The following is a 22,973-nucleotide window of genomic DNA, read 5'->3' as shown; positions in this document are numbered from 1 at the left end:
AATATTCATCTTGCCTTTAGTTTGGCCTAACGCTGTTGCATTGGCGATTAAGAGTGGTGCAAACCTTGTATTTCAAAACTATGCAGGAGCACTAACCCAAAAGCTTTGTTCTTTTTTAGTTGTTGTATAAGCTCACGCGATCTATTATTTTCCTGTCGTTTTTGGGCGACTCCTCACGTTTGAGCATGACTCAGTTGAAATCCATTTATTTCCAATATCCCTGCTTTTCCATCGGTTCATTTCAGCAGCAGCACTCTTCCATAAGCAAGTTATAAAGTAAGTATGGAAAACATAGTTAAAATAGTAGCTGGCATTAGGTTTTCTGATATACAACAGAAAGTGTAAACTTTCCAGTCATTGTTACATCTGCATAAATGGTTTCACCAAGTAATCCTCAGCTGAAGATTGTTAATTGCTGTGATGTTGTGGAAAATCATCAACTATGAGCAAAACTCAAGCAAGTTAAGTTTTGGCTCTGATAATGTATTTATCATGAAATCCTTTTTCTTTGAAAATTTTACATTGCTTAAAGTAACCTCAATCGTGCTTCAGTAAAAAATACGAAAGCTGTTTGAAGTTTATTCCATCTTTACCCCCAACCTGTAAACATTAAGACCTGGGAGTACCAAACCAAAAAGTGAATAGGAAGTCTTCGCTATGAAATTGGAGTTCACAGCAGTTGCAATACTTCAACGCTAAATGTTATGCTAAGGTCTTAATGTGTTATTCTGAGATTTTAAGTTTTTCATAATTGTGACTTGGATCTGATTAGACATGTTTCCTGCCTGCAGGAGCGGGAACGAAGATCACCAGCCTATAACTTGCATATATCAGCATTTTCTGAGAGTGGAAGTGCCCTTCAGCTCTATTGTCAGCAAGAGGGTATTAAGGTAAAATTTTTCTTCACCAGAGACTGTCTTGTCTATGGCACCAGGGTGCTATAGAGTCTAACTTGCACGTTTGGATATGTTTTACATTTGCATCACATCATTTGCAACATGACAAACTTTAGCCTTGAGTAGCACCGACTTTTGAGGCTTTCTCACAGCAACGCAGCTTACCTGAATGTTTCTTCAGAAAGATGTGGAAGAGACTGTATTGAATACAAGCAAGCCGTAAGATGTGTCTGACTAACGTACGTTAACCTTTGACCTTAATGTCAGACATTCAAAAGACATATTCAGCTCAGGTCCCCTCTCGCCATTTCAACAGATGGGAAAGGTGACACTATTTCAAGAGAGAGGAGATGAAAGCCCCAAGCTGTTTCGGCCAGCTTTTCCCCTCAATCAACAGCTAAGTACACATCATCCAGTCAATGACCAGTTGCAATTTGGGGGGGCCTTGCTGTGCTTAAATTAGCTGCCATGTTTCCTGCAATAACCGGGAAAAAGATGAAAAGTAGAGAGAGTTCAAGAAGTCATTTCTAAGAGGAGAAGCGGGACTCTGCAAAATGATTAGCAAACCACCATATATTGAGACCTAAAGTGCTTTATAAATTGTAAACTGTTATTTAGGGGAAAAAGTTGTATCTGTTAGGGAGCTAAAGGGAAATCTTTACATAGTAGCATAAGACATGCCAAAGTAATTACTCGACTACTTTACATCAGTCTTCATTAAGCTAACAATGATATGAAGCTCACAGTAAAAGAGATGAACAAGTTATGGACAAGATAGCAATTAATATGCACTTAAAGGATAAGCATTGTTGAAGGATAGTAAGTCACCAGATGGGATACATTTTAGATTACTGAAAGAAATCAGGGCAGAAATAGACAAGGCATTGGTCACAATCTTTTACTGTCTCATTGGATAAAAGAATAGTGTGGGAGAACTAGAAAACTGTTAATATAATACCACTATTGAAGAAAGGGAAAGGAATAAACCAGGACACTACATACTTGATATATATTGGTGACAGGTAGTTATTGGAAATCATTGTCTGGGATTCAAGTATGTTCCATTTTGAAAGGCATAGATTGATCAAGGAAAGCCAGTCTAGATTTGTTTAAGACAAATCCTGAATGCCTATTGTACCTGAATTCTTTGAAAAATAACAGAGAAGTTTGATCAAGGAAGTGCAAGAGTTATTGTCTTCTACAAATGTTTCAAAGATATTCAACAGTGTTGGCGTAGGAATATTGTTAGGAGTTCTCGGAACTTGAGACATGGCAGGACTGGACACAGATAAGAGCGATCTATCAGTATTTATTGTCAAAGAACTATATACATAAGCATCACAGAGTGGAGCTTTGCTAGCCACTTCTCCATGAGGTCACATTCCCATGTAACCTCATAACATCATGGTATATCTTACTCGCATGCCCACGAATTACGATTAAAATATTGGTTAATCCTTTACTGTCCTCAAAGGAGACTTATTAAGAAGAGGAAAGATCAAGGAATTAAGAGGGAGGTAGTGTTATGGATTCACAATTGGTCCTGTCACAAGAAACAAAGGATGGTGGTGCATTTGTTTGCTTTATGTAGATTGGCTTGCAGTGGTGTTTCCTGACTGAAAGTTTTGGATCCATTGCTCTTTTCAGTCTTCAGAAACTATCTCAGCTGCATTGGCTGTAGGGTGCAGCTTTATGAAGTTTGAGGATGATCCAAGGCATAATAGTGAGGATAGTTATAGACTTCAAGCTGACCATAGGATGATGTAATGAGCAGTCATATGGCAGGTAGAGTTCAGCGAAAAGGACTCTGAAACAGTTTAAGAAGGCTCATGTGGAGAGACAGTGTATTATAAATGCATGATTTAGAAAGTTTAGATGCGCAGAGGGACCTTGGTGGCAATATCGACAAATCTTTAACCATATCACAGTAAGTTGGCTAGGTGAATAAAAGGCATTGATTTATTTGGATTTATAGAATATAAAAGCAAAACCATTATGCTAGAACTTCTTAAATCCTTGGTTAGATGTCAGCTGGGCTGTTATGGATAATTCTCCGCACCACACTTCCAGAAGGATGGAAGTGTCCCAGAAAGAGTACAGAGAAGATTTACCACAGTGTTATCAACAATGAATGATTCTAGTTATGAGGAGAACTTGGAAAAGTTAAGACTGTTGAAAGAGAATGAGAGGTTTTGAAAAAGTAGGAAAACTTCTCCCACGGGTAGGCGGAGGTCATAGACTGAAAATCCTTCACACAAGAAAATAAGGAGGGATGAAGGGAATGTTTTCACTCAAAAGGTTGCCAAGATCTGGAACTCTCCATGTGAAAAAAATGGTGGAAGCTGATTCTATAAATAATTCTTAAAGGAGTTAGGCAGGTAATTAGTATGGAATTTCCAGGATTAAATAAATTAGGCAAGTAAGTAGTTTCAATGATTACAACCATGATTACACTTCAATGGATACAACTTGCCTGCACACAGAATTGGCTGAGTGCTAAGCAGCAGCGAGTAATATTTAGAGGATGTTCCTCAGGCTGGAGCAAGCTTTGTATTAGTATTCCTCAGGGCTTATTGTTGCCTGCCTTGTTTTGCCTCTATCAATGACCTGGTCCTTGGAATTCAGGAGACAATTATAAAGCCTGTGGATGATACAGAACTTTGGAATTCATTGAGCTGCGAAAATAACAGTGCAGAACTGCAGAAGAACACAGACACGTTGGAGTGACCTGATAGATTTCAGATGAAAGTCAATGCAGAATTGTGTGAGGTGATACATCTGGTACAAAGATGATGGAGAAACAGCACCAAATAAAGGCTGTAATTCTAAAGGGAGTGCAGGAGCAGAGGGACCTGGATGAATATGTAGACAAGTCATTAAAAGGTAGCCTGATAGTTTGAGAGAACAAATAACAAATTACAACATGTTCTAGGCACTGTTAACAGAGGTACGAGAACAAGGAGGTGATGCTGAACTTATGTAAGACAATAGTTCAACATCAGTTGGAGTATTGTGTCCAGTTTCTGGTGCTGGTCTTTAGGAAGGATATGAAGGCATTGGAGAGATAGGAGAAGAGATTTACGAGAGTGATGCCAGGATGAGGAATTTTAGTCATGGAGATAAATTGGAGGTGCTGGGATTGTCCTTCTTATAGAAAGAAGACATGTCATGCCTGGATGGACTGAATAGAGTGAAAATGTCCCTACTGGGGGCCAACAAGAGCACACAAACTTAGCATAATTTATAAAAAAAAACAAAAGCAAGATGAGGAAAATCCTTTTTATGCAGTGCGTGGTTATGGTCTGGAATGCACTGCCTGAGTGTGTGGTAGAATCAAAACATCAGAAGGGAAATTGGCTGGTTATATGAAAAGTAGTGTGTGCAGGGTGAAAGGGCAGGTGAATAGTAGCTGTTGAGATGCTCAGTTGGAATACCAGTGGAGACTTGGTGCTGACAAGCTACCTTCTGTACTATAACAATTGTGTGATTCTGAATAGAATCCCAATAGCTGCTGAAAGCTTAAGGCAATCATGAAATTGTGAAAACTGTTATAGAAATTCAGATGTCTTTTTCTTTCTCCCTTATTGGACAGATTTGACCCTCAGTTTTCCATCCCTCTTCTCCCTGACCACCCATTCCCCATCCTACCAACGTGCCCTTCATCTCACTCACTGCAGGCCTGCCTGCTTCAGTAAATTTCTGGAATTACCGGAATCCTGGGGCCATCCAGGGTCAGACTTACTCTTGGGCCTCTTGTTGTACTGGCAATGGGCACTTGGTGGCGCTGCCAACCTGCTGATGGCCAGCCCCTATATAAGGTAGAACTTCCTTCAGGAGGGAGGTCAGAAATCACACGACACCAGGCTATAGTCCAACAGGTTCATTCGAAAACACAAGCTTGTGGAGCCTCACTCCTCTTTTAGGTGTCAGTGAGGGAGGTGGCATCTGACACAGAATTTATAAACAAAGGTCAAAGGGTCATAGGACTGATGTGAATGTGTGAACAAACCTAAGGCGGCTGTTAAATCTTAATCAGTCAATTCTATGACTCAGAGTAGGAACTGCTGATGCTGGAGAATCTGAGATAACAAGGTGTAGAACTGGATGAACACAGCAGGGCAAGCAGCATCAGAGGAGCAGGAAAGCTGACATTTTGGGTCTGGACCCTTCTTCAGAATCTTTTGCTTATAATTTCTGTGCCTGATGCCACCTCTCTCACCAACACCTGAAGAAGCAGCGAGACTGCGAAAGCTTGCGTTTTCAAGTAAATCTGTTGGACTGTAACCTGGTGACGTGATTTTTGACCTTGTCCACCCCAGTCCAACACCAGCACCTCCACCACCTGGAACGAGGCAGAGATCTCATCTCATGATAATGAAAAATCCATCATCTGAAGAATTACAATAGGGCATGTTGGCCAACTGTAGATGGGTTCCTCCCTGAAATCTATACAGTGCTTCAGAGACCCCACCCTCCATATTTGATTCAGTCCACTACATGTGATTCAGTGTTAGAGTTTGTTTAATGATGCTCTTGTGAAGAGTTAGGGTTAGCGTTAGGCTTTGTTTGTTGCTCTTGTGAAGAGTGTTGGGATGTTTTATTGCACTAAAGATGTTGTTTAAATGTGGGGATTTGTTGTTGATTCTGGCCTGTTGTTTCTGGAGCGGAGGCTCATTGGCAGAGATTACTTTGACCAAATTGACTGGTGCCATGCTCAAGGAGTTTCTGGGCTACCATGGGAAGCCTGCCCTTGTCTGTGAAATGCCTCCTTAGACTTTACACTAGTTGAGAACTGGTATGACATCTTCTGAAGATTCAGGGTGACCTCAACCAGACTAATTTCTGGGCACCAATTGTGTAGTTGAAAATGGCATAATCTGATTCCTGCTGCCTTATATGCTCAGTGCATTCAACATTTTATGATTGTATTTCAGATCTCCAGCATCTGCAATATTTGCTTGTTTATGTGATGACCAATGTTTATTTCTTCCAGCATACAATATTATTATTTCCAAATGTTTTCCCATTGCAGCCTCATATCAGAGCTTGACGGTTGAGACAACCCTGTATGTGAGAGGGGTGAGTGGAAGAGGGTGAGAGTTGTTGAGTGGAAGAATGGAAAGTTGTCAAGCGGGGGGCACTGGAGGGGTGGGAGCCAGGCTGGTTGTGGAAAGAGTTGTTGAGTGGGGCCTATAGTTTGTCCACAGCTGTTTTGAAACTCTCATACTTTGCCAGCGGTAGTCGTGGAAGCGGAGTCATTAGTGACATTTAAGCGACTGCTGGACATGCACATCGACAGCAGTGAATTGAGGGGAATGTAGGTTAGGTTATTTTATTTTTGGATTAGGATTATTCCACGGCACAACATCGTGGGCCGAAGGGCCTGTACTGTGCTGTACTTTTCTATGTTCTGTGTTCTAATGGGGCTTTGCAATCACAAACCATGAGCACATATGGAAGGGAACATCTCAGACTGTCATTCCATACACCATCGTGCACAATCCAAGTACCTCTGAGTGTGCTTTCGAGGGAACTCCTTTGTTACACGCACATCCATGGAAAATCCCCAGTGAGACAAGCGGAGCGCTGAACAACCAATCAGGATACTAGAAGAGTGGCAATTCAAGGATCTACCCAGTTGATAATCCATTTAGAGGTTAAAGTTCACATCCCAGCACCAATCACATTGCTGTATCAGAACCTGTGACCCCAAATAATTAGCCCATGACTCCAATGATGGTCATGTCCTATGATTTGATAGCGTTGGTCTTTGACTTCCCAATAAAAGAAGTCCCTTCAATAAAACCTGCAGCTGGAAAACTTATGGAATAAAATATCTCTGAGAAATGTAATGAAGGAAACTCATCATCACCAATAAGTAGTTAATTTACTTTTATTTATCTCTCATTTCAATGATCTTTTCATTTGACTGTTACATTGATTTAATTCTTTGTTAATGACATTGAGCCTTTCTTTCAGGATGTGGTTATCCCTGACCTAATGAAGAAACTTGATATCCTGGGAGATAATGGGGTAAGGTTACTTCAGATCAGCGTGTCTCATCGATTAGAGTCCAAATTTAGCAGGTTCATGTTTCTGGCACCTTTCATTCCATTCTGTGCTGCCCCCTCAGTTGTTTCATCTGCGACAAAATCCAATGGTTATTCTGTCAACTTTAAGTATTCTGGGGCAAACTCTCAAAGTGTGGGCAATAATACCACTTGGAGAATAAAATTTTCTAATCTTATTGATGTCCTGCGTCAGTATCATGCATTCGTCGATGATATGTCACACAGCAGGATCTGAACAAGACACCCTGTACCTTGTCCCAACATTAAACTTTCACTTCCTGCTCCATCTCAATAATGTTTATTCCTGTGTTTCGCGCTAGCTACCCACAAAGTCTCTGCAAGAAGCATTACCTCACCTCTGGGCAGTCTGAAGTTATAAATCACTGACTGGGAACTGGATTGAGGGTGCCGTTTTGTTTCATTCGATTCCCCCACAGAAGTTAAAGCATTTAATTTTATTAGTTTTTGGCTGGATTTGATTTGTTGAAAGCACAAGTGACAAGCATCAGTATCTGTTCATTTGAATTTCGGAGAGGAATTTTACCTCTGTATTTGATTTTGAAGTGACCATTGCATGCACGCTTTCAACAAAACTGTGTTTGAGTGCCACAACACTCAGCACCCCAGCACTTTCTGCACGTAAGACCATAAGACATAGGAGTGGAAGTAAGGCCATTCGGCCCATCAAGTCCACTCCGCCATTTAAATCATGGCTGATGGGCATTTCAATTCCACTTCCCTGCACTCTCCCCGTAGCCCTGGATTCCTTCTGAGATCAAGAATTTGTCGATTTCTGCCTTGAAGGCATGCAACGTCCCGGCCTCCACTGCACTCCGTGGCAATGAATTCCACAAGCCCACCACTCTCTGGCTGAAGAAATGTCGTCTCATTTCAGTTTTAAATTTACCCCCTCTAATTTTAAGGCTGTGCCCACGGGTCTCAGTCTCCCCGCCTAATGGAAACAACTTCCTAGCGTCCACCCCTTCTAAATCTTGTAAGTTTCTATTAGATCTCCCCTCAACCTTCTAAACTCTAATGAGTAAAATCCCAGGATCCTTACTCATTCATCATACGTTAAACCTACCATTCCAGGGATCATCCATGTGAATCTCCGCTGGACACACTCCAGGGCTAGTATGTCCTTCCTGAGGTGTGGGGCCCAAAATTGGACACAGTATTCTAAATGGGGCCTAACTAGAGCTTTACAAAGCCTCAGAAGCTCATCGCTGCTTTTATATTCCAACCCTCTTGAGATAAACGACAACATTACATTCGCTTTCTTAATTATTGACTCTACCTGCAAGTTAACCTTTAGAGAATCCTGGACCAACACTCACAGATCCCTTTGTACTTCTGCTTTGCGAATTTTCTCACCATTTAGAAAATAGTCCATGCCTCTATTCTTTTTTCCAAAGTGCAAAACCTCACATTTACTCACATTGAATTTCATCAGCCATTTCCTGGGCCACTCTCCTGAACTGTCGGAATCTTTCTACAGCTTCCCCACCTCTTCAGTACTACCTGCACATGCTCAGCGTCAGAGTTTCAGCTGCTTGCATTGAGACTAAAAAAGAAGTTGACTTGACAGAGACTAACAAGAAAGCTCAAGTTACCCTTTTTTTGATGTTTAGAGTTTTAAGCTGTTTGCACAGTCTTGTACTTAGTTCAGATACCATCTTGCAAATCTTTCTCTACTGGCAATAAATTAGGATGATGCACATTCAGGAAATGTCAGTAAATGAGGTTCTTCAATTCCACAATGGGAAATTGATTCAAAATTTTAGTTTAAGGGCTCCACTTTCTTTTGCAATAATAAAGTTACTTCGACTAAAACATTTAATAAGTAGCATAGTCAATGTGAGACTTCAAAGTAGAGCCTGGAATTAAGCGTCCCATTGTCTTGAACTGCCTGGGTTGTGTTGAAGCTCCTTACACAAAGCTTACATCATTCCTAATGAGGCAAGGTTCAAAATGAAATCTTCTTGAGATTGAGATGCCAGCACTCACTGCGAACTGGAATGAATAACGTTGATGAGGTGAACTTTGATCAATCTAAACTCCTCCCATGAGCCAGAAAGGTGTCAGGAGCAGTTGTGCATGCGCTAGTGTTGCAGTGTGTGCTGAGAGCATATGTACAACTGTTTTGGATGCATCTTGCCCAGCAGTAGCCAATACAATATTTAAGGAACTGTTTTTTTTGCAATGGCTGTACCAACTGGGATGAGCAAGTAAACTTGTAAATTAGTTAGAACAAAATTGTTTAGGGCACACTCAATTTTTTTTATTTCTGGGAAGTAAGGTGACATTAAGAACATTAGTGAAAGGAAAGAATTAGACCAAGCTCTCTATCTGTTACTTTCTTGTATGATCACGGGATGCTACAGCCAAGAGTAAAAGCGCAAGCTAAATTTCCAAGTGATTGCATTGTGAAGCTGTGATCCTTTCTTTTTCTCTGTGAGAATGGGCAACAGGGTGGCTCAGTGGCTCGCACAGTGCTAGGGACCTGGGTTCGATTCCAGCCTTGGGCAACTGTCTGTGTGGAGTTTGCACATTCTCTCCATGTCTGTGTGGGTTTCCTCCACGTGCTTCAGTTTCCTCCTACAATCCAAAGATGTGCAGACTAGGCGGATTGGCCATGCTAAATTGCCGATAGTGTTCAGGGATGTGTAGATTAGGGGAGGGGCCTGGGTGAGATGCTGTGAGGGTTGATGTGGGCCTGTTGGGCTGAAAGGCCAGTTTCCGCACTGTCGGGTTTCTGTATGAGATCTCATATATTTGTGAGAAACCGAAACAAATTTTTAGCAGCATGATTTTTTTCTCTGATGCTGTCAACAAAATACTCTGCATAAGTTGTTTTGTTTGAAATAGGAGTATTGTGTTGTGGAATGTTTGAAAGTGTGCCAAAGTGCAGCAATCTTTTTCTCTCCCTTTCACCACTATCATCCTCTTTCTCAGAGACACTGTGAAATTAATAGAATTTGCAGCTCAGACATTGTTACTGACAGTATCAAGATGCAGTTAGTAGGAGACTGTACCTTTTTAATTAATTAATTCAACATTTATTTTTAGTAAATTAATATTGAAACATTTGTTTTTCTTTTAGCATAAAAAAGGCATTACCTGTGACTGGCCAAATATGACAAAATGCAATGCTGTGAAAATGCAGTTTTACCAGAAAATCTGAACATTTAGCTTATTTGTACCTCAGAGAATGGTCGCCAGATCTCCTTGATTTTTTTGTTTAGGTGGGACACTAAATGTCTTTTTCCTTCAGGTGGAATTAAAAGATCCCAGCACAATTGGAATGAGCAGTGCAGTTTCTCTTTTGAATCCTAGCCCACAGATATCCCTCAACGAGCTAAAAATTAGCCATTATCACAGTGCTACTTCCGAGATCTTGCTGTGTGAAAACTTTTCCTGCATAAGAGCAGTAACTAAGCTTCAAATCATAAAATGTTTTTGAAAAATCGTGAGGGTGTGAAAGGTGCTACATAAATGCAAGTCTTCCTTTCCTCCGAAGCGGACTTAAGAGCTCACAATTTAATGCATGTGTAATATATTAAGTCAATGCATGGAGAATTTATTTTAATTGGGGTTAAAGTTGTGTGAAGCATCTGGCTCATTTGTTCATCTCATTTTTCCCTCCCAACAAATCATGAATGTTTGTGCTATGCCCTTCAAGCTCAGTTTCAATACTCTATGCACCTTTGTGTTGCAGAACCTAAGAAATGAAGAGCAGGTTGCAGTAATTCAAGCTCGTACTGTGCTTTCGCTTTGTGAGAAGGTACACTTCCAAATCATGATTGTTCTATGAAGCAGGAAGTGCATTCATACAGCTGAATGTGTACCACTTACATTAGTTTGCATACTGGAATAAAGCATTCAGAAAGTAGATTGATCACTCTCTATACTCATCACCAGTGTCACTACACAGCCATTTTGGTGGGAGTTGTTTGCGTAAAATGTATCTGGTAAGAGTGAATTAGCATGAGGTCCCATGGGTCTTTCATCTGTCTGTTGTTCACATGCATAGAGACTAGGGGGCCAGTTAGCTCAACTGGCTGGACAGCTGGTTTTTGATTGAGTGTGACTGAAGCAACATAAATTTTATTCCTCCACTGACTAAGGTTACGATGAAGGTACCACCTTCTCAACCTCATCCCTTGCCTGAGAACACAGTGACCATTTCAATCTGTGTCTGACGTTCTGTCTCTGAATTTGCTGCTTAGTTTCATTATTCTAGCAGTTATTTCCGTATTTAAGCTTACAGATTTATGTACTGTGTCGTATTGGTAGCTCCTTCTGTCAAGTTCTGATTTAATGATCGATACCAAGAGTTTTGGTTAAACTTATTAGTTACTAAAGATCCAATTACTGTTCTTGTCATCACTGTACCAAAAAGAAAAGCGATGGCCTGGATCAGCTAAGGATAAAATCATGTGTTCACTCTAGAAAGTTGTAATAAACATGCTTGTGATCAATGTTTTATGCAGCTCATATAAGCTGCACTTTGACTGTGTGAGTTTGCTTTGTAGTCTTCATCATCATTGTATTTTGACTTACACAGCTCTATGTGGCTCCTCTTGCATTTGAGAAAACAAGCTGCTGTCTGGCCAGTTCCTCAACCATAGGCGAATGTATTAATGTGAAAGACTTCATTAGCAATCTGTCTATAACTCCACATGATGTTGACCTAAGCACTTGCAGATCCCTCGACTCCTGCACTACTCCAGCAGCACATCATTTATTGATTGCTGTTATCTTTACTGTTTTGACAATACTAACAACTTGAACGTGTGCAATGTCTCTCAGTAAAACATCCCAGGTTCCTTCACAGGAGCATTTTCAAACAAATTTTGGCACTCAGCCGCATAGACAGATGTCTAAACACTTGCTCAGAGGTATATTTTTAAGGAGCTTTTTAAAAGAGCTGAGAGAGCTTAGGGAGGGTAGTCTGGTCATGCAGCCTAAAGCAAAGCAAGTCAAGTGATTAAAATTGGGGCTACACAAGCAATCAGAACCAGAGGGGAAGAGAGCTTGGAATAGTATGGTCCGCGTTTGTGTGTGTCTGTGTGTGTCTGTGTGTGTCTGTGTGTGTGTGTGTGTGTGTGTGTGTGTGAGTGTGAGAGAGAGAGAGAGAGAGAGAGATATTTTCATTATAATGTCAGGAAGGTGCTAGAGTATTGAACTAGTTGAGTCTACAGTTAACATAGTTGAGGCTGAGGGTGTCAGCAGCATATTAACTGGGATAGATGCAAGTTATATTACAAAGGTTGAAATAGATCATCTTGGTGGTGAGAATGATATGTCACTGAATTTTTATCTTGGTCATTATTGTACTGCACAACAATTTTGCCATTAAGCTGGCCATTTATTTTTCTAATAATGCAGTTAAATCTTTCTCCATTTAGGAGTCTTTGGTTTTATCCAAAAGTTAGAAAACCCCAATCTCTTACGATAACCTCTGTCATCTAATGAAGCTCATTATGATACGATATAGTGGAAAGGGATACCTTTCAAATGTCCCCAGATTGGTTACATTCAGCGTGCTTACTGAAGCTTCTTACAATAAGATGCAGTCATGGGTGTCAAAAACACATTAGAAGCAGATTTTGCTTCAGTTACAGGAAAACAATCTGATTAGCATGCTATTGTCTGGTAAACATTGCAGCTGTAATAATAGATATTACTAACTGCATTCATTCTCATGGGACTTTTTTTTAATCAAGCAACAACTGTATGACCTCCTGAGCACTTATTGTGGAAATAAATTACAGGAATTGTGACAGAAATTAACAGTGGTATACATTTGGTATCCAGTAGAATCTCTAAAATGGCATGCACCCATCCCTAGAATTTCTAGTCATTACAAATTTGAGCATGCTGTTGTAACAGCTCCCCACTCTGCCATTCATTCTTCCAGTCTACCCAGACTAGAGTGAATGCTGGCTCAGCTGCATTTAGCGAAGAGTAAGCCAAACCCCAGAATGTGCATTAATCACCTGCTTGAATATAAGCAAGAACCGCAGGGTTCTGGATAAATGAAATAATAATAGAAAATGCTAGTGGCACTCAGCAACTCAGGGCAGTATCTGTGGAGACAGAAACAGAATTAAAACTTCAGGTCGATCACCTTTTAGTTTGATGGGGGGTTCTTGACCTGAAACATTAGCTCTGCTTGTCTTTGCAGATGTTGTCTGACCAGATGAACATTTTCTGTTATTATTTAGGTGTAACCAGATGATGTTTCCAAATTAATTTCCTTCACATGCATTTGCTTTAATTTTCAAGAATGCTCCAGTGATGTTTCATGAGCTCAGTGTGTTAAATGGCATTCGTAAGAAAGTCATTTTGCACCTTCCATCCTTTGTAAATCTCAATATTGCCATACTAAGATGAGGATTTGGTGATTGATTTCCTTAATCCCTGTCTCCTCGCCTAAAATTTTACCATTTGGGAGTAATTTAATCCAGGTGGCAAGGACTTGCCTGCTGGGTACAGAGCTGGTGGGAGATTCATGTCTCCTCCCTTGGGGAAGCCCATGCCATATTAAGTACTAGTCTGTGACCAGCAGTGGGCCTTGCCCTGGGCCACCCTGGGGTGAAAATTCTGCCCCCCCACCCGCAAGAGCTATTGGCTAATTAGAAGCTGGCAGCTCCTCTCTCCTGCAGGTTCCGGGGAGGAACAGCTGGCACCTGCTGGTAGTGTCCCCAGCAGAGGGTCAGAATCAGTGAGGGGATCCAAACCACAGGTCAGTGGAGGTGGGATGAGGGTTGTAGAAAGGAATGTAATGGTAGAAGGTCTGGGCTTTGTCTCTTATCGGGTCCCCCTTTCCCAGTGCTGCATTCCTCGATCAGCCATTGGGTGCCTGACAAAGAGGGATCCCTGCCCCTGTCCTCACAATTCTTCCCCCCCCCCTTCTCCTGGAGTCCATAATCACAAACAACAAGATTCCCTTTTCAGATTCCCCGCTTGGTGACTGTTCCACAGCACAGGTGGTCCGAGGCCTATAAACGGGCCTTAGTTACCTCCACCAGGCTTTCAGGCCTGGACTAAATTGGGACAAAGTTGGCACCTGATTAAGTGATAACCTACACCCCACCCCCAAGCAGCAAACTCTCTCTTGTGGAGGGCATTAAAATCCACCGATCAATTCTACTTTCATCTTTATGTAACGAACATTTTATACAATGCAATATTTGTGGAGATTATGCAGTAAATAGTAACATACTCTGGTACAGTTGATGGCAGTGAGCAGAATTTGAGTACATCCTGAAGAATGAAGAATTTTTAACATTGTGTTGCTTTTTCAAGACAATTCAAAGGAAACTCTTTATCCCAGAGACTAATGGAATGTGGAGCTTGCTAGCACAAGGAGCAGTTGAGATAAATATCATAAATGAGTTAAAGAGAAGTTTGATAAATGTGTGAGGAAGACGGGATAGGAGGATATTTTGACTTGGTTAAATGAATAAAGCTCAGGCATCAAATGAAGCAAAGTAGGAGGAGTATTAATCAGCCAAGGGCTGATGGGCTAATGATGTTAAAATGCATCTGGAAGCTGATGATTTTTGTCGTTAGACTTTCACAGGAGGCCAGTACGTTAATGCTATGCACCTTGAATGTCTGCAGCAACCTGTAATACTGTCTCCGCAGGAGTGAGAATGGGCTATGTGGCTGTTTTCACCAACCCACATGAACAATAACAGCCTCAACTGCACAACGACAGTGCTAACAAGGCCAATGCTTTTATTTGTCTTATAGCACGATAAGGTAAATGCAGATATCATGGAGAGTCTGCAAGTGTTGATGAGTCTTGTCAGTGCCCTTGTGATACTAGTGCTGCAGGGGTAATGGAATTCTAATGTAGTGCAAGCCAATATTTTATTTCTGATTGCAAACTGGCTACATCCTCGATCCTCCTGTATGACCGGTGGTTGCAGGTTGCTGACCTGGAGGTGTTGTTTGCAATTACTGAGAAGAATCTGGAAAATAAAGTCACTTGAAAGTTACCCAAACACGCTGGATGCTAGGAGGTTTGGTTATTATACACAATGTGAAATGTTTTCCCTTTCACACTGAAGACCCCAGCAACTGTCCAAAGAGCAGGAGGTAAACGACAGCTCCTCACAGCACTTGAACCATGGAAAATTGTCAGTTAGCCTAAAACTCCGGGAATGAGTTCACCATAAGACTCAAACCTTATATCTGCTGCAGAGGGATTCTCAACATCAAAGAATTCTGGTTATTTTAATATCATTTTTGTCACAATTCAATTAGAAAGAGTGCATCAATAATCAAGCCCCACTATTCCACAAGTCATTAGAAATGTGTAAATACCTAATTAAACTATCAGGGTGGTCAGCTTGCCTCATGAGTTGCTGTTCAGGACAAGAGTCACAGACACCAGGTTTCATCCTCCTTACATACAGGAATGTAACTGCTTAATGTAAACAAACATATTCTTTAACAAATGACAAAAAATAAATTACTAATTTACTGCTGTATGATTTAAGCTACACCTCTTTATATCCCAAACACACACATTCATTGACGGATTAGACTGACAGAAACAGACACAAATATTAAGGGTATAAAATACAGACAGGTAAAGAAACAAATTCTGTATATCAGAGTCTGGACCAAATGAGCGAGTTGTGTTTTTTTTCCATGTTCATTTCAGTTTTATCAATGATGGAATGATGATGTCCGCAGCACAATGGCCAATCTTTGTTTCAGTAGCTGATCGGGTGCACCTAGGTCTTCTGTTGTCTTTTCAGTTCTGTTTCTAGACTCTCAAAGTTTGTGTTATCTTCTTCATGTGAAAAAAAGAGAGTGATGTTCCTTGTTTGCAGTCTTCTGGACAAGTCTGAGTGCACTTACAAGGTTGTGAAATTGCAACTTAAAAAGCAAATCCAAAAAAGCTGTTACGAGGCAGTTTTCCCTTAATGCCAAGATTTCTGTTATGGCTCTGCCTCATGAAGTATTCCATCTCACTATGAATAGTGTGCAATCCTGTGCAATGAATGTGTACATTACATAAGTCCACTTGATCTTTAAGTTGCAAAATGCTCCTGGTAGTTTTAACAATGTAGCAATATCCAACTTTCATTTTCCAGTTTACAGTCCCAAAGAAAAACAATATAGCTGAACTATAAAGCTATTGTTCGGTACTTGCACTTTTGTCTCCAAGATGAAAGCTTTTTGTATTCTAGCCTCATTCCAGCAGTTTGAGCACTTAATCCAGGCTGATACATTACTGTGTTACCAAGGGAGTGCTTCACTGTTGGAGGTGCCCCTTTCAGATGAGACATTAGTAGAGACTGATCAGCCTTCTCCAGTGGATACAAAAGATCCCATGGCATTACCAGAAGGTGAAGAGGGGAATTTTACCCATTATTTTAACTAATATTTATCTTTTATCAATCATCAGTAAACCAGATGACCTAATCGTTACCAAAGTGATATTCGTGGAACTTTACTATGCACAAATTGAATGCTGCGTTTCCCACATTATGTCAATGATTAAACTGCAAAAAAAAATGTTTAATTGAAAGAGATAGGAAGAACTGCTGATGCTGGAGTCAGAGATAACACAGTATGGGGCTGGAAGCAGACAGCAGGCCAGGCAACATCAGAGGAGCAGGAAGTTGGCACCATTCTGCCGACCTGAAACGTCAACTTTCCTGCTCCTGTGATGCCACCTGACCTGCTGCGCTCCTCCAGCTCCACACTGTGTTACCTCTGTTTAATTGAAAGACCTTCTTTCTAGCTTACTAATGTAAGCAGGTGTGAGGGTATTTTAACTTGCCCACTCCATATCATTGGGGTACTGAAGCTGATTATAATTGTCCACTGCTACTATGGTGGAAGCCACCTAACTTATCACAGAGCAGGAACCGAACCTACACATACCTGATTTACTTAGCTTGCACCAAGCCTCCTATTTCATTTGCCTTATGTTAAGGTCACAGATACCTTTGCCGCAGGAACGGCTTGGTGAGTTAGTCGTGAGCTAGTACCTTGTCCAAGTATCATTTTAATATATATGAGCCTACAGTGTGAACATTAGTGGACATTGTGGAGCTGGTCCTACAGTAGAGATCACTGATATACATATTCAACTAACTTTACCATTCCTCTGCCCGCCTGGCCAATTCTATGATGCCCTCCAACACTTTAAAGTTATTTCTCTTCACTAATTACTATGCCATGCATCGTTGTTCCATCTGCAGTCTTCTTGATCATGTCCCCCGTGCATTTAATTCTGAATCATTAACATACACCCCAAACTGCATGAGCCCCCGGCACCAAGCCCTGCAGAATCACATTGGAAATAGATTTTTGTCACAGAAACATCCCTGTCACATCACCCTCTATTTCTTGCCTCTTAGCCAACTTCAGGTCTAACCTGCGACTTCATCTTGGATCCTATGGGCCTTTGTTTACTAGGTCAGTCTGTCATGAGGGACCTTAGCAAAACTTAAGTTAAAGCCTATGTAAGTTATATCTAATGCATTACCCTCATTAATACTGCTGGCAACCTCCTCAAACAATTCCATCAAAATACTGACTATGCATGATTAATCAGTATTGCCTCAAGTGCAGATATATTCTGTCCCTCTCAGTTCTACTAATTGTTTCCCCACCACTGAGGCTGGACTGACTGACATGTAATTTACTGGTCTATCTCTTTCTCCTTTTTGTTCAATAATGGGATGACAATTTGTGGTGGACTGTGTGCTACTTAGCTGAAAGTATAAGCTTTGAGGCAAGATGATATTTATAAATAATCAAGAACTGAATCTTCCTGATATGGGTTTAGATTTTAAATGCTGACAATTAAGACAAGTTATTGTATAAATGTGTTTACTGTCATCTCAGAAGAAATTGTCGATTCTGAAATTTTAAGATTGAGCTAATTTGTTTTCTTCCCCGAGGTGATCATCACACGACCATAAGACATGGGAACAGATGTAAGCCATTCAGTCCATTGAGCCTGCCCTATCATTCAATGAGATCATAGCTAATCTGATAAGCCTCATGAAGAAGGGTTCTGACGCGAAACTTCCCTGCTCCCCAGATGCTCTCTGACCTGCTGTGCTTTTCCAGCTCCTCATTTTTTGACTCTAGTTTCCAGCATCTGCAGTCCATTCTGTTTCAACTCCACTTTTCTGCCATTTACCCATAACCTTTGATTCCCTTGCTGATTAAAAATCCGTCTATGTCAGCCTTAAATGTTCTTAATGACCCAGCGTCTTCAGCCCTCAGTGGCAGAGAATTCCACAGATTGCCAGCCCTCTTAAGAGAAGAAATTCCTCCTTATCTCTGTCTTAAAAGTGTGGCCCTTTATTCTGAAATCATGTCCTTTGATCCTCAACCTTCCCACAAGGAGAAAAAAAGCCACCTACATCTACCTTGTCAAGTCCTCTAAGATTTTTGTATGTTTCAATAAGACCATCTCTCATTCTTCTATATTTCAATGAGGACAAGCCCAGTCTACTCAAACTCTTTTCGTAAGATAGGCCCTCCTTAACCTGGTATCAGCCTTCTCTGGACTGCCTCCAATTCCAGTACATTTCCTTAGATATGGGGACCAAAACTTTTCACAATATTCTTGCTGAAGTCTCATTAGTACCTTATACAGTTTTAGCAAAGCCTCCCTACATTTTTGATGCACACTTTCTGTCTTGGGCTGTTTTCTCATGTCTTCAAGTGGACATAGAGTACATAACCTTCATTTTAACTTGGGTGAGCTGAAGCTGACACGAGTTGCAAACCTCACTAATCTCAGTAGCATGCAGTATGGTGGCCTTTGACTTCCCAGTCAGTTACCCACACAAGACCCAGTGTGAACAGGCAACTGGTCAGTGGGGGGATCGAGAATATTGGGCAGCAATCAGAGGAGACCCTGGTATGCTGCCTTGAGTTCTGGATGAATCAAGGGGATTGAATTTCAGTCACAATTCACAATTGGGAAGCAAAGCAGCCTGAAACAGAAGCTTATCCTTGAGCTCCCAGTTCAGCTGCTCAAGCCCCTGACCCAAAAGAGAAAATCAAAACATACCTGCCTTCACCAGTTGTGACTCTGGGTCTTCCTCTTACTATCATCATCTCTTGTCACAATGACCATCACTGGGTTAAAGTAGCAGTTGGGGCTTCAAGAGCATCGTCGCAGCTTGAGCTGTAAGCTGCACACACACACACACACACACACACACACACACACACACACACACACACACACACACATGAATTGAGAGCGGGAGTAGGCCATTCATTTAGATCATGGCTAATCTGTTTAACTTAAATTCTGGACTCCTGCTTACTGCTGATAATCTATGTAACTCTGCCCAAAAAATATTGAAGGACTTTGCCTTTGTCCCCTTTTAAGGAAAAGATTTGTCAGAAAACATGTTATTAATCTTTAGTTTTAAGTGGGCAAGCCCTAGTTTTTAAGCCTAGTTCTAAATACTCTCATGCAAGGAAACACCCTCTTTTTGAAAAAGGGTCTGGGCCGAAATATCAGCCTTCCTGCTCCTCTAGTGCTGCTTGGCCTGCTGTGTTTATCCAGTTTTACACCTTGTTATCTCAGATCCTCCAGCATCTGCAGTTCCTACCCTCTCTCTAACTCTGAACTCTGCAGCCTAAATCCATTTGGCTAACATACTTAATTTTATTCTTCTTGCCAATATGGACAGTTTCAACTTTGCCACAGTATGCTTTATTTGCCAGATTTTTGCCCACTCACTTAACTTTGTCTATGCCCCTCAAGCATCCTTATGCCTTATTCACAACTTACTTTCCTATCTATCCTCATGACATCAGCAAATTTGGCAATCACACCTTCTGTCACATCATCTAAATCACTTTGATTGTAAAAATTTCAGGTCGTTACATCTTGCCAACCTGATAAAGGCCCATTTATTCCTCACTTTGCTTCCTGCCAGCCAGCGAATCTTCTCTCTGTGCCAAAGTACTATCCTTGACACTTCTACTTTGATGTAGCACTTTCAGAGAAGAAATGAGCCTATTTTTAACAGATATCATCACTTCTTGATCAGAAAAGCAAGTTAAAAATACAGACTATAGAAAAAGAACAAACCAGAGAAATGTAATTCTTAGGGGGAATTATAATGCCTGTCAGCTTGCTTTCCACTAAATAAACAGAGTTAAAATATCTCCAATCAAATTGACTTAGCGTTTCCATTTTGACAGTCAACTCAAAGAACACAGAGTTCATGAAAATACTTTCCTACCTATTTGTAAACAATTGTGCTGTGTGTATCAGTGTCATGTACATGTGACAAGCTACATAAACTACAGATAAAATATAAAGGAGGGTGTGAGGCGGAATGTCTGTGGTAACTTCTTCTGGACAGAATTTGAATTTTGTGAAACATCTTTCATACAAAAATTATGCCGTGTAAAAGGCTCAAAACCATTTATTTATATGCTGTTAACATATTGCATATTATGTTAAATGTTTTTTAAGAACACATTTGAAATCCAAAAAAATGCTTTTCTCCGAGGCTGAAAAGTTTCACAAGCTGTGAACAAAATATAAGGCCAGTGCCTTGAACAGACATTGTGCATTTGAATTAATTTTCTGTGAAGCTGAAATTATGACCTCTGTTCCATGGCTCACGCATTTCTGGGCCTTCTTAGTTAATTATGTACGTCAGGATAAAGATCCACAGCTTACTGATTTGTCTCTTTGATGTGCTTTCTTGAAAACTACAGTGGCTGAAACAGATCGAAGGCACAGAAGCTGCTCTTCATCAGAAGATGCTGGACCTGGAGAATGAGAAGGTACCTTTATGCATGTTAATGCAACAAGGATATAATGATAACAAAATGTGAGGCTGGATGAACACAGCAGGCCAAGCAGCATCTCAGGAGCACAAAAGCTGACGTTTCGGGCCTAGACACTTCATCAGAGAGGGGAATGGGGTGAGGGTTCTGGAATAAATAGGGAGAGAGGGGGAGGCAGACCGAAGATGGAGAGAAAAGAAGATAGGTGGAGAGAGTTTAGATGGGGAGGTAGGGAGGGGATAGGTCAGTCCAGGGAAGACGGACAGGTCAAGGAGGTGGGATGAGGTCAGTAGGTAGATGGGGGGTGCAGCTTGGGGTGGGAGGAAGGGATGGGTGAGAGGAAGAACAGGTTAGGGAGGCAGAGACAGGTTGGACTGGTTTTGGGATGCAGTGGGTGGAGGGGAAGAGCTGGGCTGGTTGTGTGGTGCAGTGGGGGGAGGGGACGAACTGGGCTGGTTTAGGGATGCAGTGGGGGAAGGGGAGATTTTGAAGCTGGTGAAGTCCACATTGATACCATTAGGCTGCAGGGTTTCCAAGCGGAATATGAGTTGCTGTTCCTGCAACCTTCGGGTGGTATCATTGTGGCACTGCAGGAGGCCCATGATGGACATGTCATCTAAAGAATGGGAGGGGGAGTGGAAATGGTTGACGACTGGGAGGTGCAGTTGTTGGTTGCGGACTGAGCAGAGGTGTTCTGCAAAGCGGTCCCCAAGCCTCTGCTTGGTTTCCCCAATGTAGAGGGAGCCACACCAGGTACAGCGGATTCAGTATACCACATTAGCAGATGTGCAGGTGAACCTCTGCTTAATGTGGAATGTCATCTTGGGACCTGGGATAGGGGTGAGGGAGGAGGTGTGGGGGCAAATGTAGCATTTCCTGTGGTTGCAGGGGAAAGTGCCGGGTGTGGTGGGGTTGGAGGGCAGTGTGGAGCGAACAAGGGAGTCACGGAGAGAGTGGTCTCTCCGGAAAGCAGACAGGGGTGGGGATGGAAAAATGTCTTGGGTGGTGGGGTTGGATTGTAGATGGCGGAAGTGTCGGAGGATGATGCGTTGTATCCGGAGGTTGGTGGGGTGGTGTGTGAGAATGAGGGGGATCCTCTTTGGGCGGTTGTGGCGGGGGCGGGGTGTGAGGGATGTGTTGCGGGAAATACGGGAGACGCGGTCAAGGGCGTTCTTGATCACTGTGGGGAGAAAGTTGCGGTCCTCGAAGAACTTGGACATCTGTGATGTGCGGGAGTAGAATGTCTTATCGTGGGAGCAGATGCGGCGGAGGTGGAGGAATTGGGAATAGGGGATGGAATTTTTGCAGGAGGGTGGGTGGGAGGAGGTGTATTCTAGGTAGCTGTGGGAGTCGGAGGGCTTGAAATGGACATCAGTTACAAGCTGGTTGCCTGAGATGGAGACTGAGAGGTCCAGGAAGGTGAGGGATGTGCTGGAGATGGCCCAGGTGAACTGAAGGTTGGGGGGGAAGGTGTTGGTGAAGTGGATGAACTGTTCGAGCTCCTCTGGGGAGCAAGAGGCGGCGCCGATACAGTCATCAATGTACCGGAGGAAGAGGTGGGGTTTGGGGCCTGTGTAGGTGCGGAAGAGGGACTGTTCCACGTGACCTACAAAGAGGCAGGCATAGCTGGGGCCCATGCGGGTGCCCATGGCCACCCCCTTAATCTGTAGAAAGTGGGAGGAGTGGGAGGATCCCCCTCGTTTTCACACACCACCCCACCAACCTCCGGATACAACGCATCATCCTCCGACACTTCCGCCATCTACAATCCGACCCCACCACCCAAGACATTTTTCCATCCACACCCCTGTCTGCATGCCGGAGAGACCACTCTCTCTGTGACTCCATTGTTCGCTCCACACAGCCCTCCAACCCCACCACTCCCGGCACCTTCCCCTGCAACCGCAGGAAATGCTACACTTGCCCCCACACCTCCTCCCTCACCCCTATCCCAGGTCCCAAGATGACATTCCACATTAATCAGAGGTTCACCTGCACATCTGCTAATGTGGTATACTGCATCCGCTGTACCCGGTGTGGCTCCCTCTACATTGGGGAAACCAAGCGGAGGCTTGAGGACCGCTTTGCAGAACACCTCCGCTCCGTCCGCAACCAACAACTGCACCTCCCAGTCGTCAATCATTTCCACTCCCCCTCCCATTCTTCAGATGACATGTCCATCATGGGCCTC

At 42.2% G+C, this 22,973-nt stretch overlaps 1 protein-coding gene across 4 annotated transcripts in view; it reads left to right on the top strand.

The window, feature by feature from the left end:
* Positions 1-22,973, top strand: part of LOC125462192 (janus kinase and microtubule-interacting protein 1-like) — a 334,030-nt gene that overhangs the window by 262,671 nt on the left and 48,386 nt on the right. For all 4 annotated transcript variants that reach the window (XM_059638150.1, XM_059638124.1, XM_059638093.1 and 1 more), the window contains 4 exons: positions 792-890; positions 6,876-6,929; positions 10,686-10,751; positions 20,711-20,779. In XM_059638150.1, coding sequence (XP_059494133.1) covers positions 792-890; positions 6,876-6,929; positions 10,686-10,751; positions 20,711-20,779 — 288 coding nt within the window. The remainder of the gene's footprint in view (positions 1-791; positions 891-6,875; positions 6,930-10,685; positions 10,752-20,710; positions 20,780-22,973) is intronic.

The sequence above is a fragment of the Stegostoma tigrinum genome, chromosome 1, assembly GCF_030684315.1.
Source record: "Stegostoma tigrinum isolate sSteTig4 chromosome 1, sSteTig4.hap1, whole genome shotgun sequence".
NCBI lineage: Eukaryota > Metazoa > Chordata > Chondrichthyes > Orectolobiformes > Stegostomatidae > Stegostoma > Stegostoma tigrinum.
This window is presented reverse-complemented; position numbering and strand designations above follow the sequence as displayed.